Source organism: Rattus norvegicus, chromosome 10 (genome assembly GCF_036323735.1).
Source record: "Rattus norvegicus strain BN/NHsdMcwi chromosome 10, GRCr8, whole genome shotgun sequence".
Classification (NCBI taxonomy): Eukaryota; Metazoa; Chordata; class Mammalia; order Rodentia; family Muridae; genus Rattus; species Rattus norvegicus.
Window position 1 is genome coordinate 107,451,685 of NC_086028.1, and position 25,006 is coordinate 107,476,690.

General features: G+C 48.9%; 1 protein-coding gene and 1 long non-coding RNA gene across 2 annotated transcripts; one reads left to right on the plus strand and one right to left on the minus strand.

Annotated features, from left to right (window-relative positions):
• Positions 1–8,022: 8,022 nt before the first annotated feature.
• Positions 8,023–10,309, minus strand: LOC134480728 (uncharacterized). The gene is made up of 2 exons (XR_010055490.1): positions 10,175–10,309; positions 8,023–9,229 (listed from the first exon to the last, which is right to left on the minus strand). It is a non-coding gene; the product is annotated as an uncharacterized LOC134480728 (long non-coding RNA).
• A 154-nt stretch (positions 10,310–10,463) lies between these two features.
• On the plus strand, positions 10,464–24,459 carry Metrnl (meteorin-like, glial cell differentiation regulator). Its single transcript, NM_001014104.1, has 4 exons — positions 10,464–10,829; positions 15,818–16,203; positions 22,836–22,895; positions 23,914–24,459. The coding sequence occupies exons 1-4, from the start codon at positions 10,660–10,662 to the stop codon at positions 24,231–24,233; spliced, it is 936 nt and encodes a 311-aa protein (NP_001014126.1). The 5' UTR covers positions 10,464–10,659; the 3' UTR covers positions 24,234–24,459.
• The last annotated feature ends 547 nt before the right edge of the window (positions 24,460–25,006 follow it).

A 25,006-nucleotide genomic window follows, 5' to 3' on the forward strand; every position in this document is an offset into this window, starting at 1 on the left:
ACCACACAATCCAACACATCTTTCCTTTTATTGGTCTCACAGTTAGGTCTCTGAATATGGGATACCTCTCTACAGCCATTGTCAGTCTCCTCTTGCCGTCCATTGATGAACCCTACCAATTACATCACCCAGGTTCAATACCCACTCTCTCTCCAAAGTCTCCGGGAACTTAAGCCTCTTATTGCAGATCTCTTAAGGAAAGGCCTTTTGTGCCCCAGGTCTTCTCCCTTTAAGACTCCCATACTCACAGTTAAAACAAACAAGCAATGGAACATACCACTTGGTTCAGGATCTCCAACTTACCAACTCAGCAGTGTTTCTCCTTCACCCTGTAGTACCCAACCCCTAAACCCCCCTTTCCACTATCTCCTCAGGGACCTCTCATTTTTCTGTCTTAGATCTCAAGGATGCCTTCTTTTCCATTCCTTTTAATTTCCAGTCTCATAATACCTTTGTCTTTACTTGGACTTAACTAGACACCCACTTTTCTGCCCAACTTCCTTGGAAGTTCCTACTCCAGGGGTCCCAGGACAGCTCACATTTATTTGGCCAGGCTTTGACCTCTGTCTCACTCCATGCCTCTACTTAAATCCAAGCTTATACAATACATAAATCTTCTCTGTATTCTGTCTTTGCAAATTAGCTAGGCTGACACCTCTACTCTACTAAACTTTCAGTCTGGCCGGGGATATAGGGTCTTGCCAACTAAAGTCCAGCTGTCCACCCCTCAGGTTACTTTTCTGGGACAAGCTATTACTCCAGTTCACAAAGCCAGTCACCTTAGATAGAAACACTTAATTTAGTCCCCACCACCAAGGATGGAATTATGTCCTTCCTAGGGGATATTTGATTTCCTTTGCTCTTGGATCCCCTCTTTCTCCTTTCTTACTCACCTCCTATATGAAGTAGCCCATGACCCCTCACACAAACCCCTCCTTGCACCCATTACCAAACCCTTTTTTCAAGCTTCAACAGGCCCTCCTTCAGGCCACAGACAAACATCCTCTCAACTTAACTTGCCCCTTCTCTCTCTATGTCACAGAAAAGAAGGGATATGACCTCAGGATCCTGGATCACCTTCCTTTATGCCCATAACATATTTATAAAAATACCTGAACCATATGATCCAAGGATGAACACCTTGCCTATGTGCTCTGGCCATGACAAACTTCATTTATGTGAATCAGAGAAGTTAACCTTTAGGCCACCTATTACTGTTTTTCTTTCCTACCACCTGCCCCACCTTCTGACATACCAAGGTTACCAAACACTATCCACTTCCTGAGTCCTCTCTCTTCAGGTAGCACCAGAAGAGGACATTACAATTAATTTTCAACCATGCCCACCTCTCAACATTTCAAATCTCCTTCCCCGATCAATACAGGATATTCTCAATCTCACTCTTACATTGAGACCCTAGAACAAATACCATCTCATCCCATACACATACTCAGGGGAGCACTACTTCAGGACACCTATACTTGGTACACAGATGACAGCTCCTTTGTACACAAGAGAGCCTGAAAGGCAGGATATGTCATTGTTTTGGACACCAAGGTGGTGGAGGCACAGGCTCTTCTAGTTCAAACCACAAACCAACAAGCTGAACTAAAGGCTCTTACCCATGCATTTCAATTAGAAAAGGGACAATCCCTAAACCTTTACACAGATTCCAAATATACCTTGTATATTCTCCTCTTACAATATGATATGGAGGAAGCATGGACTATACTGATCCCATCTCTCTGTCCCCATGGTTACTCTATCTCTTCTTTCAGACTTCACCCTCCACACATCAGTTACTAAATAACACTCTGCCTGGTCACTTTGGAGAATGCTGGTTGTGTGTTCCTCTTGAGTCAAACTCATGACCACTATTTGTAGCTTTGTCCATTGGCTTTTTCCTCTCCCAACCGTTGACTAGCATTCCAGCATTTTTAGGTTATGACAATGACATTCTAATTTTAGTATATGTGCTGCCGAAGCGAGCACGACAATGACATTCTAATTTCACTAGATTCTAATGTCCAGTTACAGAAGAGAGTATGTTGCCCCTTATCCTCTACAAAAGGCTGGAATGTTAGAGATAAAACAGCTACCTATATTGCCTATTGGCACACCGGGAGGTACCTTTTAGAACCAAGCAGACCCAAATCTATCAAAAGGTAGAGTCATTAGCTAAAGCGTGATAGGACATCCAACCTGCTCTGTGAGGACAAGGAGTTATTACATGGCTTTAAGAAAGAAAAATCCTGTTCTATACAAACCACTTGGAAAACATTAGGGATAACATAACTATGTGTTACCACTGGAGCAGCAGGACTAACTTCTACTATCAGTTTTCCTCTCCATTCATCCAAGATCTCCAACAAGTGACTCAGACCATCCTTACCACTCCAGGGCCATAGGACTCTGGCCAGAGGCCTGCAACTCCCAATTATACCCTGAGAGTGAGGATCAAGCTTGCTCCAAGGACTTCAACACCTCCATTCATCAGGAAGTAGTCTAATGGTAGTGTCAACTGCCCCTCCCCTTTCCTGACCCCTTATTAAACAACCAATGAATAATCAATAGTGAACAGAAAAGGGGAGGTGCAAGGCACAGCAAGTGGCCAGCCCCACCCCAAGAACCTCCAACAACAACCCCCTAGGCCATCCCCCTCCTCTAGAATACTAACAGCTGGGCCTGGCCCCTCAAAGTAAGCAAGTGGTCAGGCCCTGCCCCTGAGGACCTTCAACCACCAGGCTCCTCCCACAGAGCACTCTAATGGCCATTCCTGGCTCCTGACCTGCTGCTAGCCAGAATACCTTCCACTCAGAGCTGTAACAGTTACATACTATATATAAAGATGTGTGGTTTTATTCTTCCTACTAATGTGGTTTCAGAGACAGGCTGCCTGGAATTTCCCCTCAACTATGCTAGGCCTCTTCATAATGCCCATGCTCTCTGAACTGACACTCTCGGTAATGGATGTATATGTGGACCACCTTCTCTTGTCAGCCCTACAGAAGTATATGTTGGCTATTCACAACAACAAGGACAGCTTTCTTTGCCATGCTGAGGCTCCACCCCTGGACTCCTCAGGCTGCCAGGCTCCACCCCTATACATCTCTGACTGCCAGGCCCTGAACCTACCAGAGACTTCTCTAACTCCCCCATCCCTTCCCTAAGGTGAGAGAGTGGCCAGGCCCCACCCAACAGAAAAAAAAATCCCACCAATCACCTAGCTTGCCCCAAGATCAGGCCACATAACCTCTCCAATCCCAGACCACCCCAAAAAGCTTCCCCCTCCCCACCTCCACCCTAAGACACACTATAGAAACCATGCCTTCTGCTCAATTCTCTGCTGCTTCTTGCCTGAGCAAAGGGAGCCACCCTCCTGGGTTTTTCCCTCCCAATAAATCCCTTGTGTGAGGTTTGTTGTACAATGTGACTTTGTGGTATTCCTTGGCTCCTGACTGCCAGGACACCTTTCCCAGTTGAGCCGTAATACAGTACACCCATTAACACTGGCTGTTCCAAGTGGTTCAAAGACTACTTGTGAGCAGAATTGTAGGGAACTCCTATGGACCTAGAGGCCCCTGTGGATATTGTGTAGCTCCCCCAACAGGGTAGAAAAGGTGGAAACACCTATGGAGAAGTCAATCTGGTGAAGGGTGAAAGAACTGTAGGATAGAAGCATGAGAGGAAGGAGTCCAGGGTTCATAGCATCTCAGGCCCAGTTGTCGTTCTCGAGGCTGAATTGACAGCCAGATGCTCAGTCCACCATCATAGCCTGAAAGAGAGGTCCACTGAGCTTTCTCAATTGTAAAAATTTACATAGGACCTGGTGTCCCTGTCCCAAATGCAGGGAGAGTAAGGTAGAGATGGAGCTGAAGCTTTGACACCTTGTTTGTAGCCTGAGACCCGTGCTGCAGCAAAGGCTCTCTAACCTGCTGTGTTGGCCTGAAGTTTCCCATATCCCTTAGTGGGTCAATGCTGAGGAAGGAGCAGGCTGCCCACTCACAGTTCTGCCATCTTGGAAGGACCCCATCAACCACCCTTGCAGTCAGAAACCCAAGGGGGTTCCTTAGCTATGTGTTTTTTGCTACTGGCAGGATACAGAGAGCACAGAAGGTATGTAAGGGTCAGCATCATCCCTGCCACCCTGTGTCCTGTAGTTCCCTTTCTCATAGCAACTACATTTCTGAGGTCTCCTCCCAGTTATTCCCAGTCCTGTTGGACACTGTAAGTGGGCTGGGGTGAAGGGTACTGACCCTGTCAAGCTATTTGGGCCTTTGGATGCTCCTTTCCAGGGCAGCCATTCCAGTGGCCTCAGGAACAAGGTGGTACACACAGGTGACATACTGAAGACAAGAGACCTGATCCAACTGACATCCTCTGAGCTCTGTCCCGTGGAACCCTCAGGACAGGAGGATTCCTGGTTCTTGCTTTGTTTGTTTCGTTTTGTTTTGTCTCATATGTGTTCAGCATGGGGTCCTACCTTGGAATAGCACTTTGGTGGCCCTCATGACTCCAGGGCTGCAGGTGTGACTTTTAGCCCCCACCCCCACTGGGCAGCCTCCAGCTGCACATTCAAGAGCCTATCTCTTCTCTAAAGACAGGACTAAATGGGTTGATAATATGGGTAGATACATGTCCCAGCAACAAATCCTTACAACCACCTCTGATAGCTGGTCTCAGTCACTGGGGTACAAATAGCTGTTGTCTGTTGGTGAGGGCCAGTCCTCAGTCTCTCAGTGTTGACCTCAGCTATGTTCAGGAGGAGAGACACCTAGTCCAGAACAACTGGGAAATACTGGGTAGTGCTTACACTCTCTACTGTTCCCCTTGCCTACATACAGTCAGCTTTTCACCTTTGACTGAGTTAGGGCTGTGCCCGCAAATGTTCAGACAGCCTTCCCAACAGGACCAAACTAATACGGTCTACCTCCCAGTGTATGGGTCCTGTTATGCCTTGGTGGGACTAGCGTTCTAGTTTAGCCTAGGTTGATTAGGCCTCAGGCACAATCCCCATCCTTTAACTCGTTACAGGCCCGCTTAGGTTCTGAAGGTACTTTCCTATCTAGGGAAGTAGACGACACAAACATAATAGAGTGAGTCTTTTCCTCAGCTATGAAGTTTCAGGAAAGTAAGGGCTTCTACTGGGTGCTAACTTCCTGCTGTGTATCTGGAATTGTTTTTGCTATTCCATAAGGGTGATCACAGATAGGTCAGGCTTAAGTTCCTCTGAGAGTCAGATGCAGATTGAGTACCTACTAGGTTCCTTGTATGGTAATATCTGTCCAGGACTGCCCTCATGCAGGTGCCAAGTGTTAGGCTCCCATGCCACTTGTGAACTCTCAAGAGGGTGCTACTGCCCTGTGGCTTCCTTAGCTGTTTAGTGGGACTAGGCTTGGTGAGGAACAGACGGATGGTCTTCAGTGGCTCCGTGTCCAGTGACATCAAAGACACATCAGTGTAATCTCCAACATCCTGAGGGCTGGTGTCTGTGTATATCTTCTTGGTTATGTCACAGCACCGTGTGTCTATGGCCCATCACCCTCGTAGACAGAGCTTCTATTGTAGTGCTTAGGGCTGAAAGGTCATAACCTCTGTGACCACAACATAATTTTGGGGATGTGTATGTGTATACAAGATTTACACACAGTTTTCTTCCTGGGGAAAGTGGACAGTCTTCACTACAATTTTCTGATGCTTCAGACACACGGAGAACCTTAGGCAGTGGCTGGGTAGATACACTGCTGTCTCCTTAAACAACAGGAAGTATTCCCTCTGTTCATTTTTGTCACTCAACTAAGAAGGTTAGACCTTCTCATTGCTGGGACACTCAGTCACACCCTAGAATATGGGCACTGTCATATGGTGACTTCACTACACTCCACCCTGCTCTCTGAGTTTATTTTTCATACCTTTTCTCTTCTTCCCGATGCTCTCAGCTACTACAGTATCTGGGGCACATAAAAACATCTCTTGGCCCTCAGTTCTCACCCTGGTGCTCAGCTCCTCTACGTCGTCTCCTGACCCAGGCAGAACTATCTGTGCCCCTAATTTCACAGGCAGCTTCTGATATAGGTCAGTTGTTCCAGGTCAGAAACCATGATAGGCTAGATGTGTGGATTAATTTGTTTTGTTTTGTTTTGTTTTGTTTTGTTGACAAGAGTTTTTCTGTGTAGCCCTGGCTGTCCTGGAACTCATTCTGTGGACCAGGTTAGCCTTGAACTGAGAGATCCACCTGCCTCTGCCTTCGAAGTGCTGAGATTAAGAGTGTTACCGATAGCTCAGTATTCTATCATAGGTTTCTTTGCCTGGGCCTCTGTGGTCACTTGACTAACAACTATGATCTGCTTACATGTCAAGTTGTCACTTCCATGTATGAATTTTGATGTAGCTGAACCTCTCCTATGGCCACCCCTTCTCCCTTGAGAGCATCCTCAAAAGTCAAGTGCCTACACGTGGGATACCTACATCTTGCTGCCCCTTAGACTGCACCACACACAACTGCCCACACTTAACATGCCCTGTGCTTACACACTTTAGGTGCTACCTTGGCCAGTCTGCCTGGACTTGAATCTACGGCTGTGGAGCTTGAGGTCCTTGCTCTCTGGACCTGAGGAAGGTCAAGCCAGCTAAGACTCCCTCTCTCCCACTTTCCTCTGACTCATAGACAGCAAACCTGCTAGCAAATTAGGTTAGGGGGAGCTAGGTGAAGGTTGCTGAGTTGAGGCCTCCAGGCTGTTTCATGTTGTAATTACAGGTTACTCAGTGCAGTTGCTAAATGTGAAATTACAAGCGTTGGCTCTCTGCGCATCATTTGACCACAATTATGATAATTGTGTCCTTGCTAAGAGGTCAGCAGAGTAACTCAGAGGAGGATACTGGGGTGACAGATGACTTGGGGATTGGGGCTGAGCAGGGCTGTGTTCTCATATTAACACCAAAGGCCAAAGCAGGGCATGGCTGGCTAACTTCAAAAATTTCAAATGCTGGAAGAAAACAGATTTCCCCCCGTAGGTGATTCTTTAGTGATAGTCATTTTGTGTAACAGAATCGTCATTCATAAACAATGGAGATCTCGAGATCTGGCAAAAGCTACCACTTTCAGCAGTCTGTTGTGTCTGTGGCACAAAGTCCCACTACTATGGGGAAACAGAGAATTCCCATAATGTGTCTTCCCTTAAAGGAGTGATGGCTGAATCTGTCCCTGAGAGCCTCCGATTACCGGCTCCCATCGAAGGATGAGGTACTATTCGTTGACACCGAGAACCCCGTCTCACTCTGGGAATTAGAGCTGCCCTGCTTTGGAAGTAACTGAGGTACAAAAATGGGCCCTAACACCGGAGATTGTGGAAAGCAGAATATAGTATTAGTACCTAAGCCACGTAGTCTATCACTCACAGGGACCTATGTACATGCTAAAGTTTAAAAGAGCTGAGAGATCTGGTCCCACAGAGCCTGCCCCCAGCATCTCCTTTCTGTTGCTGGGTCCCATGAACTGGACTAGCTCACACTGTATGGCAGGAAATCTCTGGGGCCAGACATACAAAGCTGACCTTGTTATTCTGGTCCTCAGATCTGTGAGGCCATATTCCTCCTCAGTCTCACATCTGACTACAGATGCTCCACCCTGAGGCTGCACTTAGAATTTATCAGAGATATTTGTATCAAACTCTGTACCAATGGTGCAAGGACCATGGCAGGGCCAATCCTCCCCACTGCAGGTCAGGAGGGAGATGCTGGAGTCCTTCTTGGGTTTAGCTTATAAAATGTTACCTGAGAAGTAGTCCCTTCCACCTTATCATGGAATAACACACACCAGGCTCTTTCCTTACAGAACTTCCCAAAGGGCCTCTGGGAAACCTCAGAGACAATGTCCAGGCCCTGGTGGGTCCATGGCAACCCACTAGGACAGTGGTTGGTAGGCAACCTGACATCCTTGACCTACTTCATTTTCCTGCCCTGAGGAGCCCTGTCTGTTGGGGGATATCTTTTCTGCAGATGTTGTAGGACAGTGGTCAGCACGGGTGTCAGGAGTTTATGAGGATCTCTCCAGCACAAAACTCCAGAAGCCAGCAGAGTGCATCCCAGTGACAGCTCTGAAAACCACCCTGTCCCCACCCTAGCCTAGGCAATGGGTCAGGGGGATGAGAATGAGGAGATGACTGCTTCAGTGATCCTACAGGAGGATTTGGGTCCTGGAAGGCAGTGACAGCCTCCTCGATGTCCTACGGGATTCTTGCAAGAACCCTGATAGACAAATAGTCATCCTTACCTTGTTCTTAATTTTTCTTGGGTTTTAAAAGGTTTACCAAAAATGAGCAGAAAATAGAGACATCTCCAGTGTCTACTCCTTCCTCCCAGTCATTAGCATCTCGTCTTAATAGATGTGCAGTAATAATGAGCTAGTATTTGTATGTCATAAACTAAAGGGCAAAGAATAGATTCCAGTTCAATCTTGCGTTCCACTGTTTTGTTTTTTGGTTTTGGTTGGGTTTTGTTTTGTTTTGTTTTTGTTTGTTTGCTTGTTTTTGGACAAATGCACATGAGCTGTACCATTCCCTGGGACAGAATCAGCTTTAGTCAACCTGAGACTGGTTAGTGACTGCAGGCCGTTAGCTCTTCATGGCTGAACTGCTTACCATCACTGCTGGCTTTCATGCTGTGGTCTGCACTGTGATGAGCTATTGTAGTCCTTCCGAGATGGATGAGACCTGATTGGCTACATGCAAACTGTGTCTCCATCTCCACAGAGCCCCTAGTAAAAGGGATTACTATCTAGAAAGTAGCCGGAGTGTACAGTGTGCAATCTGCAGGTTCCTATGCTCACCTGCTTGGGGTTATCACCTGGCTCATATAATTTCTGTGCACTGGAACCTTGCAGTGAAAGGCGCCAGGCCTATGCTGTAAGGGCCTTGAAGTTGGTGGAGCAGACCTTCAAGCTCTGAATGCACAGGTGTGTCCCTTGAGCATCCAACAGGGCCTTGAATTTCAGGGTGACATCACTTTATATGCGAGGCAGGGTTCCAGTTTTGGGTTTTAGTTGAGTACAAAGGCCTGCTCAGTTGTAAGACTGTTTCGCACCGATTCTTAAAAATGCAGGTGTCTTTTCCAGTTCCTCAAGCTCTTCGCTTCTCCTCAGCTGTTCAGTGGCCTTGAATCCACAGGTGGTGCTGGTTCTTTCTTTGTGTTGAAGACGTTGTCACTCTCCTGCTCTCAGTATGGTCACCAACTGAAAAATAAACTGGATTTCTAGGCCTCTCCTCATGGACAGAGGGTACCCTGCAATCCCTTGTTGCCTCCTGAAATGTATCCAGGTCAGTTTTGTTTGTAACTGTTTGGGGCTTTGGAGTGAAGAAAGACTGCCTCATCACCTTCTCCCTGCGTTTTTTCTTTTTTTCTTTTTCTTTTCTTTTTTAAATCAAGCTACAGGCCAGAGAAAGTGTCCCTCCACCTACCTATTTCTGTCCTGCTCCTGTGTAACTCCCCCACTAAATGTTAGGATCTCCATGACCTCCATATGAACATCCATAGAAGGAAGTACAACCCTCCTTCATTGCCAGACTGGGCTCTCGGATGGTTATTTTATACTCCTGTTGATGTTTGGAGACAATTCCAGTTGTCAAACCTGGAAGGGGCGATCCTATTGAAGTATAGAATGATGGGTCCCAAGATGAAATGATACTAAAGCCCCACACTGCCCAAGATAGGTTCCGCTGTAAAGAAGCATCCAGCTTATGACCTCAGCTTCAAGATGATACAGTGCGTATTAGACACAGAGACAGCAGGAGCCTTGGAAGTGTGGCCTGGGGATTGACTGCACACTTTAAGGCCTTTCTATGGGATGGGTGCTCCAGAGACTCGCAAAACCTCGCGGAAGCTGCCTACTCTTACTAATAGCAGAGTGTTTCTCTACCAAGGCAAATTTTGCATACAGGGAAGGGAAAGGGAGGGTGCCAGGAACTCCAAGAAGCCACCGCTCGCTCTTGAGCTGTGAGCGTCACAATAAGACCCTGTAAACTCGAGGCCACTCAGGCTGTCTGAAAGATGGAGTCTAGCTGCTGGAAGGAGCTCAGATTTCTTCACTTCATGCATGATGGTGCAGTTCCCCCAGGCCCAAACTCTCCCATCACCATCCCACAGCTTCTGTGGCCCCGCCCCAGCCCTCCTCCCTGACCTTGTTCCCGTCCTTTGCAAAGTCGTTTGTCCCACTCCAAGTTGCACTTTCCCTCGTCCTGTGCTGCGAGATGCTGCCCACTGAGTATATGCAGCGGCGTGACACCAGGGCGTTCCAGGCCAGAGCTGGCAGGACGCAGATCTGTGAGCTGACGCGCGGGGCGGAACTGCTGGCCCGGGCCGTAGGCCAGGCGGGGGCGGAGCTCGGACGAGGGCGGGGTGGCTTCACGGTTCCGCCCCCCAGCTGAGCCAGACCACGGTCGGGAACTTGCCAGCTCAGAGGTTCTAGGGGCAGCCGGCGCGCTTCTCTGGTTGCAGCTTGGGCGGCTGGGGCGGCTCCTATGGTGGGCGGCCAGGGGCTAGACGGGATGGCCTGTAGACGCGCGACGTGATCAGCTCGCACGCGGACCCACGCCTCCCGCAGCACTGCCTCAACAGTCTATTCTGTGGGTGCAGGCACGCACCGGTCTCAGACCCTGCCGGAGCATGCGGGGTGTGGTGTGGGCGGCCCGGAGGCGCGCGGGGCAGCAGTGGCCTCGGTCCCCGGGCCCTGGGCCGGGTCCGCCCCCGCCGCCACCGCTGCTGTTGCTGCTACTGCTGCTGCTGGGCGGCGCGAGCGCGCAGTACTCCAGCGACCTGTGCAGCTGGAAGGGGAGGTGAGTCTTGGGGGACGATTCCAGCGTGGACCGCCTGGACCTGGACCGGAGCGCTCGGCAGCGGGTGGCAGAGCTGGTGGTGCCTGCAGGGTAGGGACAGCTATGTTGGCCAAGTCCTGTGACCCCCGTCCCAGCTCTGGTTTCAGAACAAAAGAGTTGGTGGCATCTGGGTCCCAGCTCGGAGGACGCCCACTCTCCGCGCGCGAATCACTGCCCTAGTGGGTTTCCTGGGCTCCAGGGGCTGCAGGTTCAGTCCTCCCAACGATTGGGATTTCTGTTCCTTGAGGAAGGGTTGGGATTGTGCTCATCTAGAGGGATAGACACGTATCGGCTGCAGCACCAGCCTTGTCTTCGGGGCAACAAGACGGGGTCGACACCTGTCCCCGGCCAAATGCAGTAGGGTAGAGCCCTGCGCCTCCTCGGTGAAGGTCAAGCCGCCCTTGACAGCAGGGCGCAGGGTTCCTGTGACACCTCTCGTCCCCCATCAGCGGTGACAGCGGAGGACTTTTCGCTGTTGTTTTAACTGAAGTGTGACGTATGGAAAGAAGCACAAGTCACAAGCGTGCGCGGGCGGGGTGCCTGAGGAATAGTAGCTACTTTGGACACTGAAAACGCGCCAGGCACAGCGGCCGGCCCCCTCTCTTTTCAGAGCCAGTTTGATTCGCTGCAAGTTGCCAATTCAGCGGTTTGCATAGCGCGCTGCGCTGATGCGGGTCTCCGCTGAAAACGTGGGCTGGGACGGCGATGGGGGTCTAGTGTAGCTCATCCCACGAGAAGGGCGCTTGCGCAGGCTGGGGAAGGTACACGATCTGGTTTGAAGCACAGACTCCAGTGTAGAGAGGGCTCATGGGGCAATGCGTGTGATGGGTGATTTTGGTCAAGAGGGTTTTCTGAGAAAGGTGGATGTTGAGCAGTGCCCCGGATCTGCGTAAGCAGGGCATCAATGGTTATCTTGTACACTTACAGTGCCTGACTTTCTGAGGAAACCACAGAGACCAAAATCAACTCTCATCAAGACTCCTGCTGGAGTGCTTGGACTGAAAGATTGAGAGCTGCCTCCCGAGTGCTCCAGCACCGGTCTTTCAGGGAGTTGGAGCTTTTTCTCCAGCAGAAATCCCTTCTGCCTGGCAAGAACAGGGAGTCAGTAGAGCTTGGGGCAGACAAGAGCAGATTGGATCTGGGGGAGGACTGGCCTTGGGAACGCTGGCGCCATCACAGGGCTGGCCATGAGCCTGTGATGCTAAGCTCTTACCGGGTTGCCCTTTCCCCATGGTAATTAACTCTCTCTCCTCACAACCTGCACTGCAGAATTAGTGTACTCTAACTTCAGGGCTTGGGGTGCCCTGTTCCAGCAGACCAAAACCAGAAACCGTACGCCGGCCTTGGAATGGGGTTTCTTTCAGGTTCTTAGAATACTGTGTGCCTGAAAGACGACCTTTCCCTGAGCCCAGGGATCTGTGGTGAGGGGTTGTTTTCCCCCAGGTAGTGAGGGATTGAGTAGAGACAAAGTAAAGGACACCTTATTTCCGCGGGTCCATTCTCATGTCGTTCCTTCCAATTAAGTGGAATCAAATGACTAACTACCACATGATGCGTGTGACTGCTGGGGTGGCAGCCCCCAAATTCAAGTCTGGGCATTGTGAGCTGGCTACCTGTCCTCTTGGACACCCCCTCTCCCCTGCCTACCTCCAGAGCCAGGCCAAGGTCCTCCAAAGGAGTGTAAGCAGTGGGAAGTGTCCATCCTTATACCTACCTGGCCCTTCTCCCCCAACTCACTCCTATTCTGGGATTCCTTTGACGACCTCATTCCCAGGCTCTGCAGAGAACAGCTGAAGGCATCTGGTAGTTGTAGGTAGGAAGATAGGGCTGGGAGAAAACATAATACTCCCTTTTGTTATAGACATGGTCCCCACTTATAAGTGCACTTCACAGATCAGTTGGCTACTGCCCAGCTTGCTTCTACACAGCATTTATGACTTTTTTTTTCAAGCAGTCTAGAACAAATCACTGGGTGGAGCAAGCCTCAAAATGTTGTATTCTGGCCTCTGGTGGGAAGGAAATTGCTCTCCATAACCCTGACCACTCCATTTAATTCATGTGGGCTCTAGGTGTTTCCAAGAAATCAAGTTGGAAATTTTGAAATCCCTTTTTCTGTCCATGCTGATTAGCCAGTGCCATAAAGGTGGACCATGAACTTTCCCACTGTGATCAGTGGGAACTCGGCAGGTGTGGTCACACCTGGCCTGTCTTGTAAGGTAGGAACAAAAGGCAGAACTTATCGGCAGAGCCTTTTGGTTACGCTTGGATCCGGAACCCTTCTAGAGACCCTTGTCCTGTCCCAGAGGCAGGGCTGTGGGCATTAGCAGTGTATCTGAACAAGCCCTGCTAGCATCCTCGAGTCCTCACAACAACCTGAAATGTATGCTTTGTCTCACGAGGCCATTAGAATTTGTGTTCATCTGGGTAGTGAGCCTTGCTGATTGAAGGACAAAAAAGAAAAGCACTGTGCTGGTGAAATGGCTTAGTAGTTAGTACAGTGTCTGTTTAGCTCATGCAAGACACTGTGTTGCTCCTGGAGACACACACATTCCCATACACACCATTTATTCAGTCTGACCTATGGTCAGATCATCCCTGTCAGCTTTATGGTGTAGACTAGGGTGAGTTCCGTCTGTACCATAGAGTTTCATCATAGTAGTGGGACATGACTGTTTTATTTTGTGTAGCTGATGCATCATTTCCATCTCATGAAGATGGTAAAGTCCTGTTGGTCAGTGATCATTTAAGATGATACGGTGCTGGCTATTTGAAATTGGGGTACTAGGTATTCTGGTGGGAACCTGTCTTGACTTCATTAAAGATCTGTCTGGCTGAGGGACCCTTTACTCTAGTTCCTGCTTGTTGAAACATGGACTGTGCACATGTACTAGCGATGTGAAAGCTCTTGTGTCAAGCGACTAGTCGTATTCTTGTTGATCTGAATATTTTGGGAGAGTGTGAGGGTACACTCTTGACTGTCCTGGGATGCACACTTAATCCTTCCCTTAGTTAGTGAAGCCTGAGTAGAGGTGGGCTCACCGGCACCTCATTTCTGCGGGTCCTCTGCCCTCATGTTGTTCTTTCCAATTAAGTGGAGTGTAGTGGGGACCGCATAATGCATGTGGATGGTAGCCCCTAGTCTGGGCATTGTGGGCTGGCCTCATGTCTCCTTGGTTATCCTGTGGAGGATAGTCTTTCTATCTCCCTCTGCTGCACCGAGGGTCAGAGCTCTGAGGTGTAGTGAGGCTTCCATGCTCTTGAATCTCAGGAAGCAAAACCTCATGCTGGGTGCTTTATATTAAATATAATTTATATTTGTAAGTTGAGATTTGTGACTGTCCTGGTGCAAGTGTCAGTTGTCCCTTGATGTTGGAGACAGGAGAAAGAGAAAAACAGTAATTAGGTTTTAGCCATGTGCCCATTTAGTCTAATTTTCATAAAATACTATAATTATGCCCATTCCTGCATAGGTGTCAGATGAACTTGTGTGAGTTTTATTGACTGTAATTTGTAAGTTTATTCTATATGTGTGTCTTGGGCAGTGCCTGCTGGCTGGCTGCTCCTGGCCCAGAGCCTTGTGGGGGTGGGAAGCAGGTCAGGAGGGGTTCACCCACAATGCTTCTCTCTGATGTGGTCTGTGGGGGTGACTTATGCTCTTAGACTACTGTAGTCCTCGTATACAAAATGAGGTTTGGGGGGCCGGAAGCATGAGTCACTAATAGTAAAGGTATGCCATGTGTTATACATTTTCTCCCTTGCAGGAAGGCTTTCTGGTAACTCACTCAGGCTAGGTTCTGGATAAAGCCTTTTTTTATTTTGCATAAAAATCCTAAGAATGTGGGTGAACCTGTCTGAGATCTGATCAGAACCAAACTCTTGTAATAGAACTCTTAGCTGAAGCCACTGGTTTCTTTCCAAGACCACTGTGGTTATGACGTAACCTTAGCAACGAGCTGACTTTTGCTTTATAGTTTGAGCAGGAGAAACTTCTGCATTTTCAGCAGCTTCGATTTTTTTTTTTAAAACAATACCACCTCACAAGGGTGTAGCATACTACACACATCCTTTCATTTGGCATATGTGAGACCAATTATTACTTTAGGAACCTTGTCACTTTAGGAATCCCATCCAAAGGTTCTCTTGTTCTTTAGGCTTCTCCCCACCTCCTGCCCCAGGGATGTTTCCTTTACCCTTATAATGAATTCTGCTTTAATGGTTCTTGAGTTTATTTTTTAGAATATGATTGGTGAAATAAGCTTCAGGTTTGAAAATGACTGACAAATGGTCAGATCATTGGCTTAAGAAAAATCAAATCTGGGGTTGGGGATTTAGCTCAGTGGTAGAGCGCTTGCCTAGCAAGCGCAAGGCCCTGGGTTCGGTCCCCAGCTCTGAAAAAAAAAAAAGGAAAGAAAAGAAAAGAAAAGAAAAAAAAAGAAGAAAAATCAAATCTCTGATTTCCTGTGGCTGACTCCTCCAGCTGGTTTGGAAGCTGCTCTCTGGAATATGTGATAACATGTGTAGTGCACCCATGGCATCTCTACACACAAACTTCATCCTCCTTTTTCACTTCCTTGAGTGGTTTGAAACCTTGGCTGGTGCAGTGGCCCTGCTGGTCCGCTTTGCTAGATGTCTCAGAATACCCAGGTCATTCTTGCCTCTAACTTCCTGATGCCATTTCCTTGGCTGAGGAAGCTATGAAGACTCTGGTGCCCTGGGGTGCAGCATGGGACGTATGTAGGGTCTGGGGAGCCAGCATGGCCTGTACCATCAGAGCTTTGGTCTTGCTCAGCTTCACTCTTGGAGTAAGTCCACTGGAAGCTGTGAGAGGTGGGTTCCCTTTACATGTGTCAGGTGAGTGTGAGTGGCTCTTGAGTGAGGCCGTGTGTGGGATGATGCATGTGGGACCTTTGCTCTGAGATCCTGGCTAACCCCGCTCCCTCTTCCCACAGTGGGCTCACCCGGGAGGCACACAGCAAGGAGGTGGAGCAGGTGTACCTGCGCTGCTCAGCAGGCTCTGTGGAATGGATGTACCCAACCGGGGCGCTCATTGTTAACCTACGGCCCAACACCTTCTCACCTGCCCAGAACTTGACTGTGTGCATCAAGCCTTTCAGGGACTCCTCTGGGGCCAATATTTATTTGGAAAAAACTGGAGAACTAAGACTGTTGGTGCGGGATGTCAGAGGCGAACCTGGCCAAGTGCAGTGCTTCAGCCTAGAGCAGGGAGGCTTATTTGTGGAGGCCACACCCCAGCAGGACATCAGCAGAAGGACCACAGGCTTCCAGTATGAGCTGATGAGTGGGCAGAGGGGACTGGACCTGCACGTGCTCTCTGGTAAGTACATTTCGCAGGGCTAGCATGGGCCTGTTAACCTGTCCTGCTGCTTACTCTCAGGTAACACTGGGGGTTCACCTAATCACACTGATTATTCCCTTACCCTCTCCCGAATTCACCTCTGTGAAACATTCTTATGTCTGTGGGTTCAATGTGGCATGCTTGTCCCCTGAGTCCTTTGTCCTACTGAAGGACTGCAACACAAGAGAGTATCGGACCTTAAAACTGAATGCAGCCTTTTCATTCAAGACCCCCTTTAAGAAGACTTCTCATTGTTGTGTACCTTTAGGCCCCCGGAGCTTCTGACTTGAGGGAAGTGAGGTGGTAGGAGGCTGTGTTCCCTGAGAATGGCTTATAGTTCTGGTCCCCAAAAGGACTGTGTATAACTCGTTTGAGGTGGAGCCTCTACCCTTCCAGCGGTCACACAAACCGCTGGTTCAGGTTTTTTGTGTTTGCCCTAGACGTGAAATAGTTTTGGGTGGGGAGCAGAACTGCACGAAGCCGTGATATCCCAGAGGTTTTTGAGGATGGATATTAGGATTGAGGAGGACATGTAAGGTCTCCAGGGAGAGCACAGCTGAGCCAGCTCCATCTCCACAAGATAAAGCCAGAAGCTCGATGGAGATGCCAGCAAGTACCCCACAGGGTCTGAGGTTAAGAAAGGGCGGTGTGTAGCCAGGTGCCTGCTGGGAATTGGGGTAGGTAACTGTGGGAGGAGCTCCCCACTGGGGCAGAGTAGTCAGGAACTCCTGCCACCTCACTTCCCTCAGGAGCCGATGTAGTGGCAGCTTTGGATGCTGACGGATGAGGTTGAGGCACACATTTCTCCAAAACCATGGGAAGGCTAAATGAGGTGGCATGTGGGCCTCATAACTGAAGCTGTGGACTTGGCTTTGTTTCTGTTTGTTTGGTTTTTTCTTTCTTTTGTTTTGACACAGCAGATGTTTTTCTGTGTGGCAGACGGTAGTGATAAGAACGTGTTTTCATTTTAATCCCAGGTTTGGGAATATGGGTCACTTTGCAGCAGCTGACTGATTTGCCTTGCGCTCCAGCAGAAGCATGTCTCTGCCAGGTGCAGATAGTTTCTGTGATTGTATGACGTTCGAAACTCTGGGAACTTCTCAGAGAATATATAAATGCAAGGCCCCGAGAGTCAGGGAGAGTGGTTGCTGATCATTCAAGGGGGTTGGACGTAGTTTGTTAGTAGTTGTGTTCAAAAAAGAAACATGAAGAAAAAAATTAGATTCAGAGATCTCTATCTATCTCCCTTCTATCCTTTCTCTCCTGTCTAATGACAGGGACTGAAACCTGGAGGATAAAGGGTGGAAAAAGAAGAACCCACAAAGTAGCAAAGACCAGTTACGACAGATAAATTGTATCAATGATGTGTCTTTGTGGTGGGTAGTAGAGAGGTGTCTGTCCACTTACGGTAAGGCAAGTCTCACCTCCTGTGCTCTGATCCATTAGGGTCTTATTTCTTTGCTCATAAATGAGGATGACTGATAGATCCCCAAAACTGCCCTCTCTCCTCTCCTTTACTGTCTGCTGTCTCCAAGTCCACACTTTCAGGTTAAGGGAAGGAGACCTGTAGGGGTCAGTTGAGTGGCCTCAGTTTTTCCTCGGGTTTCAGGAAGACATAGATATTTAGCTGTAGTCCTATATTCAATGTTCTATGCACCTTTCAGGCCACAGGTGAAGACAAGGCAGTGTCCCAGGTAAAATGTCATGCTATCCCTGTGCCTAGGACTTTGTTGAGTTTGAGCCTCAGGGTTCCCTCGTTATCCCAAAACAAACACCTGCTTGATCCTGGATGTCTGTGATATCAAACTTGTAGTGATTTTGCATACTTCGTCAATGTCAGACACTATATAGTGACTATCAGAATTCAGGTCAGAGACTCAGACTGGAGTGGTTATGAGCTTTGGCCCAACTCTAGCATTGTCTGAAAATGGGCACAGAAACTAGCATTACCTAGAACTGGGTCCCAACCATCCTAGGGAGCAGCACCTGAGTCCCATGGTTGAGATGGTCTCACCTGGGACAGTAGCTTTTTTGGAGAATGGGGGCTCCTGAGCTGTTAGTGCTTAAGGAAAAGGTGGATATATAATGTGAAATGTTAGTGCTGGCCATTGTCCTGCTCAGGTTGGGACAGCTTCCAAGGTTTCTATGGCCAGTGGCAGGTCCCCCCCTCCCCATTTTTTCCTGTTTTGGCCTTGGTGCAGCTTCAGAAATGAGATATAAGGCAGAACTAAAGCAGTGTCGGCAGAGAAGGAAGAGCGTACCTGACCCTGGATGGTTATGCCAGAGGCAGACAAGCTCTTAGATGAATCAGTTCTCATTTGTGCCGACTCAAGAGAACTGTGGTGCCATGGGTTGGAACCCAGACAAGAGTACATGAGAGCATGTGCGTATGTGCATGTGAGCCTTGATCCCCACCCAGAAAGGAGAGAACCTGCTGCTGCTCCAGGATAGGTCCTGGAGTGTCTACAGCGTTAGCTTCATGTTTACTTGGATAGCATAGTTGCCTTGTGACCCACATCACAATGGAAAAGACCGGAGCAGTGGGGTATAGTGCTGTTCCAGAGGCGTGCCTAGGTCATATGAGAGGTGACCCCAGCATCTGGGATGCTGGATTTGGCTGCTAACCCTGCACCTGCTGCCCCTCTTTCCTTGCTCAGAATATCTAGGCAGTGGCACTACCTCTGATGCTTAGGGAAATCTGGCAGAATAGTGAAGGCCCTACCTCTGAGTACAGATAAAACTCTTACCTGGAGGCTGACCTCTCTTTGCCCAGCTATGTAGGAAAAATGACTATGGGGTGACCAGCAAGGGTGAGATTCTCTCTGGTTCAGGGGATTGGTACAGCTGGGGTGTGTCCTGGTTCCATCCTGGTGGGCTCGTGGCCTTGGCGGCCATTGCTGTGGAACTCTGGGAGGGGGTGTCAAGTGAGGGGGTTGGTAGCAACAGTGGCATTTCAGACACACGCTGAAGAGAAGGGCAGCAGGATACTTTTGCTATTACTGTCACTGGCTCATTGGGCTCACAGGGTGGAACCTACTGCTTCTGAACGTGCCTACTTATCCTTCTAAATCCTGCTCTGCTTGTTGCTAATAGGCTTGAGACGCTACATGGAACCCCATTGCTCAGGTCCATTTGGTAGACAGAGTTGGTGTATGGGCTGTGATGGTGTGAGGGTTGAAAGCCGTGTCTTGTTTGTTTGTTCTGTTGAGAACAGGGTCTCTTTATTTTGTAGCTTTGGCCATCCTAGAACTTGCTATATAGACCAGGCTGTCCTCAAACTCAGAGATCCACCTGCCTCTGCTTCTAGAGTGCTGGGATTAAAGATGTGCACCACCATGCCCAGTGTCATGTCTTGTGGTGGAAGGGTGCATATTGTTTGGAGTCCTGTACCTTCTGGTCAGTTCCTGCCTTGGTGGTTTCTCAGGCCACTGTGATTTTCTTGTGATTATTTTTTCATCGTAATCCTCTCTCAACCTTGGGTAAAGAATGGTGTGGTCTTCACTGACTCCCTTGCAAGGTTGGAGGGTTCAGAGAACCCTTGGGTCACATTGTCCTTTGGGTGGCACCTGGTAGTGGTGATCATTGAAGAAGCCTAGACCTTAGCTCCTAGGCCACTCTGTCCAGGTATGTCTTGCTTTTCTGCTCCACTAGGGCCCTCAAAGGGCTTTGGTGTATAAGGTTTTTGCTTTGGAACTATATGTATCATTCTGGCTGTTCTCATTAGACAGTGCTGCCCATACACCAGTTAGTCTGGCTTGCAAGGTCTGCTTCCTAGCATCCAGCTATTCTTGCCTGTGTTTGCTCTTCCTGCTTTCTGGACCGTGCCCAGGTTGAGCCCTTACCTGAATCTGTCCCCAGGAGGCCTCAATCCTGTTTTCTTTATCCTCATTTAGTTCCTTTTGTATGTGTTTCCTGCCTGATTTCCAAAGTGGCTCCCAGGAAATGCAATGTCAGCATCTGCAGCCAGCATATTCTACAGCTGCTATGAACTTGAATCTGATTAATAATTCTTCCTAGATGGAGGTGCTTAGTATCCACATTGAGTTTCCACAGAAACGAAGCTCAAAATTACTTCAAGGATGCCTTCAGGTGGGCCACTAGCTAGCTCAGTTGTCACTCATGGCACCGACTCCTTGAGGCTCTCACAGGTTTGCAGGATGCCTAGCCTGACAAAGGGGCATCTCCTACAGGTAGTTGTGAGCCAGGCCAAGGACAGCTGAAGGGGGTGGTCTCTACATGTTCTCTACAACTATCAGTTGAGGTTCCAGCACATATAACTCACAGGGAGGGCAAAACTTAGGGACTTGTTTCAGGCTAAATGCCCAGGACTGGGGTCTCTGCTCTTTACCTCCTCTCCACTGGAGGAGCTGCCCTGGTTCAACTTAACTAACTCTTCAATCTGAGGTGCTTTCTGGGGACCCTTGCTTCCAACTCCCAACCCTGTGTGGCCTGAACACTTAACCTTTTCCCTAGCGTCTGCTGCCCTTCCTCCTGAAGGGGGCCTTCAGGCAGACTGTGGTCACCAGGGTCAATAAACCAGCCTGTGGGCACAGGTCAGTTACCAACTAGGGTTATATCCCAGAATACTGTTCTCTGAATCTCATGTTGCCCAAAATAGTCTCTGAGGTCTTCTGTATAGCCAAGCCCTGCCTGTGTTCCAGCCCAGCCCAGCCCATGTCTGCTCACATCCAGTATGAGTGCTGGTTCCTAGTCAGTGTGAGAATGAACAGCTACAGGAGCCACATACCTCAGCAGCTTCAGTGTAGAGGTTCAGGTGGCATCAGAGGTTCAGGGGACTGTGGTGACCCAAGCAAAATATCACAATAAGGAAAGGGGCTGCAGGGCAACCAGAGTTGAGGGTGGACATCCAAGAGACCAGCAAACTGGCTTCCAGGAGTTGTTCTTCATTCGGGTCTCCTCAGTAGAAGTTTCTGGACTGCGAAACTGGCATGGGGGTGGGAGTGTTTCATTTTCTGATGGGCTGTGCTGATGCCAACAGGTTGTACTTGTTTGGTGGCTTCTCCCTTTTCTGATAGCTAAATAGAAGCAAAAGCGCTTGCAGGTGAGTGGGTGGGTGAGTCAGCAAGTGCTTAGGCTGGGAGGCACCCCACCCCCTTTCCGAGGTAGGTGCAAAGGATAGGGCCCCAGACACACCCAGCTCAAGGGTCCATAGAGAGCTGTGCTTGATTAGGACACTGTAAACCCCAAGACTTTGTCTCAGGTTTACTCCTTCAGGACCTGAACTTCAGGCTTCTCTGAACTCCTGTTGGCCTGGAAACACTTGGCTTGCTTACCCTCCACCCACATGAGTGCAGTCTTGGTTCCCCTGGGGCTATGTCACCAGCACTTAGGGTCAGGGTAGGTAGCCTCCAGGCATGCAGATAGCATTGACTTCTTCCAGGACCGAAGAGCCCTGAGAAGAGGGCTTCCCCAAAGCCTTTGCAGGGGAATGGCTACAGGGAAATTTGTCTGAAATGTCATACCCCAGGGTTTCTGTTTTATCGGAGAACTTGGGCCCAAAGCAGGAAACTGAGGACAAAGCCTTGAGACATAACTCACAGCAGATAACAAGCTTCCATCTTCTTGAAAACTCTGGTTTGAGGAGAAGCTGCTGAGCCAGTTTCTGTTTCACACCAGGGGAAGTGGGGCTAAGGGCAGGAGGTGGCTGTTACTGGAGAAATGAGTTATGCAAGTGGTTGACCAGTGAGGGAGCTCATTCTAAGAGTATATGTACCTCTGGGCCCTCTGTAGGATGTCAGGCTGCAGGTTTTGGGTGTCTCGAGCCTGAGTCCTATGAATAAAACTCAGTTTGATGGGCTCTTATAGTATATAACTTGTCCCAAGGCTCAATGAGGCCTAGAGGAGGGGATAAACTGATGGCCCCAGCTCAAGAGCCTATACCCACAGCAGACAGATTGATTTCTCCAATCATGTCCACTCTCCCACACTCCAGTCAACACTGCCTTTGCAGATGCGTAGCCTTGGTTCTTGTAAGCCCAGGCCAGATGGACTGAGTGAGATTCTCCTTTGGGACTGTGAGCTGGGGAGTAGACATCAGGCTGCAGTAGGGTCCTACTTTGCATTAAGATACCCACACCATTTTAGGTTGTGGTTGGAAGCTGTAGGAGGGTACTTTGGCTGGGTAGTATCCACATGTGGTTTCAGCTCATCTTGGGGTTGGTTTTGCATTGTGACAGGCTTGTAAGAACAACTTTGTTTTTTATTGTTGTTTTGTTTTTTAAATGGGTAGAATTGTTTATTTGGAACTATACTAACAAAATAAGTGGGAGTGGCATGTGCTCCTTTTCCTTGTCTGGACTAGTGTTATTGCAGCTACAGCATGAGCTAGGAGGGCCAAGTGATCCCTTGGAATTAATGGCTGACTTGACAGAAGATGATCTTCAGCCTCCTCCTTTGCTGATCACTCCCATGGTAGAGTTGGAGTTGGCCCGGAGGTCTCACTTATGACTTTATCTCAAACACGAACCCTCATGTGTAGGCCAGGGAGGCAGGCCTTTTGTATTCTGCAGTGTTAGGGTTGGGAAGGGTCTGTGACAAAGCAGTATTGTCTGGGCTGTATTATTACCCTGGTTTTTTTTTTTCCTCCCCAGCCCCCTGTCGACCTTGCAGCGACACTGAGGTCCTCCTTGCCATCTGCACCAGTGACTTTGGTAAGTCTGTTCCTGTGGTTGTCTTTCCAGGATCTGAGTGCTTTCTTAAGTCAGCATTGATTTCTTGTGTGTGTGTGTGTGTGTGTGTGTGTGTGTGTGTGTGTGTGTGTGTATGGGAGGGTGGGTTGCTGAAGTTTGCTGAACCTGGCTTCACCCTGCAATTACAGGGAGCAGTGCACTGTGTACACTAAGGTGAGTCTGCATACCACGCATGCAGGCAGAGTTGGGGTTTGCATACTAGTGTGTCAGTGTATGTTCACTGTGTACAGCAGCTCACAGTCTCCTGCAGACTCTGGAAGTCCTTCAGTTCTCAGTTAAATTTCAGAAGTGCTCTGGGAACATAGTGCAGTGGGCAGCATGGCATGTCCCTGTGCCAGCCACAGCTCAGAGCTTTGCTCATTCTTCATCCAAGTGGTTGGGGTCTTGAAAGCCCTTTTGGAGTCAGGGATGTTTTCTGAGGTTGGGGGCTCCTTGCTAGAATATTTATACAGTGTTCTCCTTAGACCAGGGGAAGTCTTTGCTTAACTGTTGCCATAATAGTGGCTATATTGACCTGGGGTCCAGCTGACTGTGCTCCAACCCTCATCCAAAAGCTAAGAGCTATCCCTCGGTAGAATCTTGACTCCTTACTGCTCCACTCCCCAGGCCCTACCCAACTACCCAATACAAGGTGCTCCCTGTTGCCTCCCCTCTCATTATTCTTGCCCTTTGAGCTGCACTGCGACACCTGATGTGACCCAGAACTGCAGAGCACTTTGCTTATTTCCTTGTTCTTACCTGGAGGGTGTGTGCTGTATAGCTGATGCCCAGTGGAATGTCTTTGTCTGACAGTATCAATATCACAGACTTCTGCTCATCATTGAGCTTTCAAAAGGCTGCTATGTGACTAGAGCAGGTTCATGGCCAGTTCTGAATGCCTTGGACAGCCAGGGACATACCCAGGGCGACATGTGCTATGTGCCTGCCATTGCTGACAGAGCCCATTAGATTTGCTGACCTCTGTCTTCTTCTTCTACAGTTGTCCGAGGCTTCATCGAGGATGTCACCCATGTACCAGAACAGCAAGTGTCAGTCATTCACCTACGGGTGAGCAGGCTCCACAGGCAGAAGAGCAGGGTCTTCCAGCCAGCTCCTGAGGACAGTGGCCACTGGCTGGGCCATGTCACAACACTGTTGCAGTGTGGAGTACGACCAGGGCATGGAGAATTCCTCTTCACTGGACATGTGCACTTTGGGGAGGCACAACTTGGATGTGCCCCACGCTTTAGTGACTTTCAAAAGATGTACAGGAAAGCAGAAGAAAGGGGCATAAACCCTTGTGAAATAAATATGGAGTGACTTGCAGGGTGACACCGTACTGCTGTCCTTCAGATGAGCCATGGCTCAGTTGCTCTATCAAATCCCGATAGAGATTGCAGACTGGTGGCATGAGCCCCGCCTGGTGCTTGAACTGGGAAGGGAGGTACATGCTGCTCTGACCCCTTAGGTCCCATTCAAGGATGCCCTGACCCATTGGAAATGTTGTAAAATGCAAACTAAGTTATTATATTTTTTTTGTAAAAGATGCCTTGGTGTGCCATTTAATAGTGTTTTTACAAAGTTATTTTCAGCCATTGCATTTGGCTTGATACATCGATGGGAGGTAGGTTGTGGTGCCCAGTGATGGCTATTGAGGTTTCCATGGCTATGACTCAGCCTTGTTATCCTTGTGACAGAAATGTATGGACCAGATACTTTTTCATTTCCCCTTCATTTTAGGTCTGCATTTTAAAAGACCATTTTTGCAGTTGAGAACCTTTCCAGACTGTATGTAGGCGGCTTCCATTCCAGAGAACAAAGACCAGGATCTGAACCCAATATTACATCCATCTTAACCCATCGGATGGGTACCTGTATTGAACCCTTTCTGCTCAGCTGTGGCCTGCTGTCCCAAGACCTTTTGTTCACTGGACAATTGTAGATGGTGCTGCCTGGCTTGTGCTCCCCCCTTGCCATTACCAGGCCACTCTTGCCTTCTGCATCTGTCCACACCTTTTTCACTGAACCAGTCTTTGACCCCAGGTTTCCCCAAATGCACAGAGCAAACCTCTGAATACCAAGGGACTAAACCT

Coding starts and splice junctions, on each gene's coding strand:
- Metrnl (NM_001014104.1), top strand. CDS start 10,660: ATGCGGGGTGTGGTGTGGGCGGCCCGGAGGCGCGCGGGGCAGCAGTGG. Junction 16,204..22,835: donor GGACCTGCACGTGCTCTCTG/GTAAGTACATTT, acceptor TTTCCTCCCCAG/CCCCCTGTCGACCTTGCAGC. Junction 22,896..23,913: donor CATCTGCACCAGTGACTTTG/GTAAGTCTGTTC, acceptor CTTCTTCTACAG/TTGTCCGAGGCTTCATCGAG.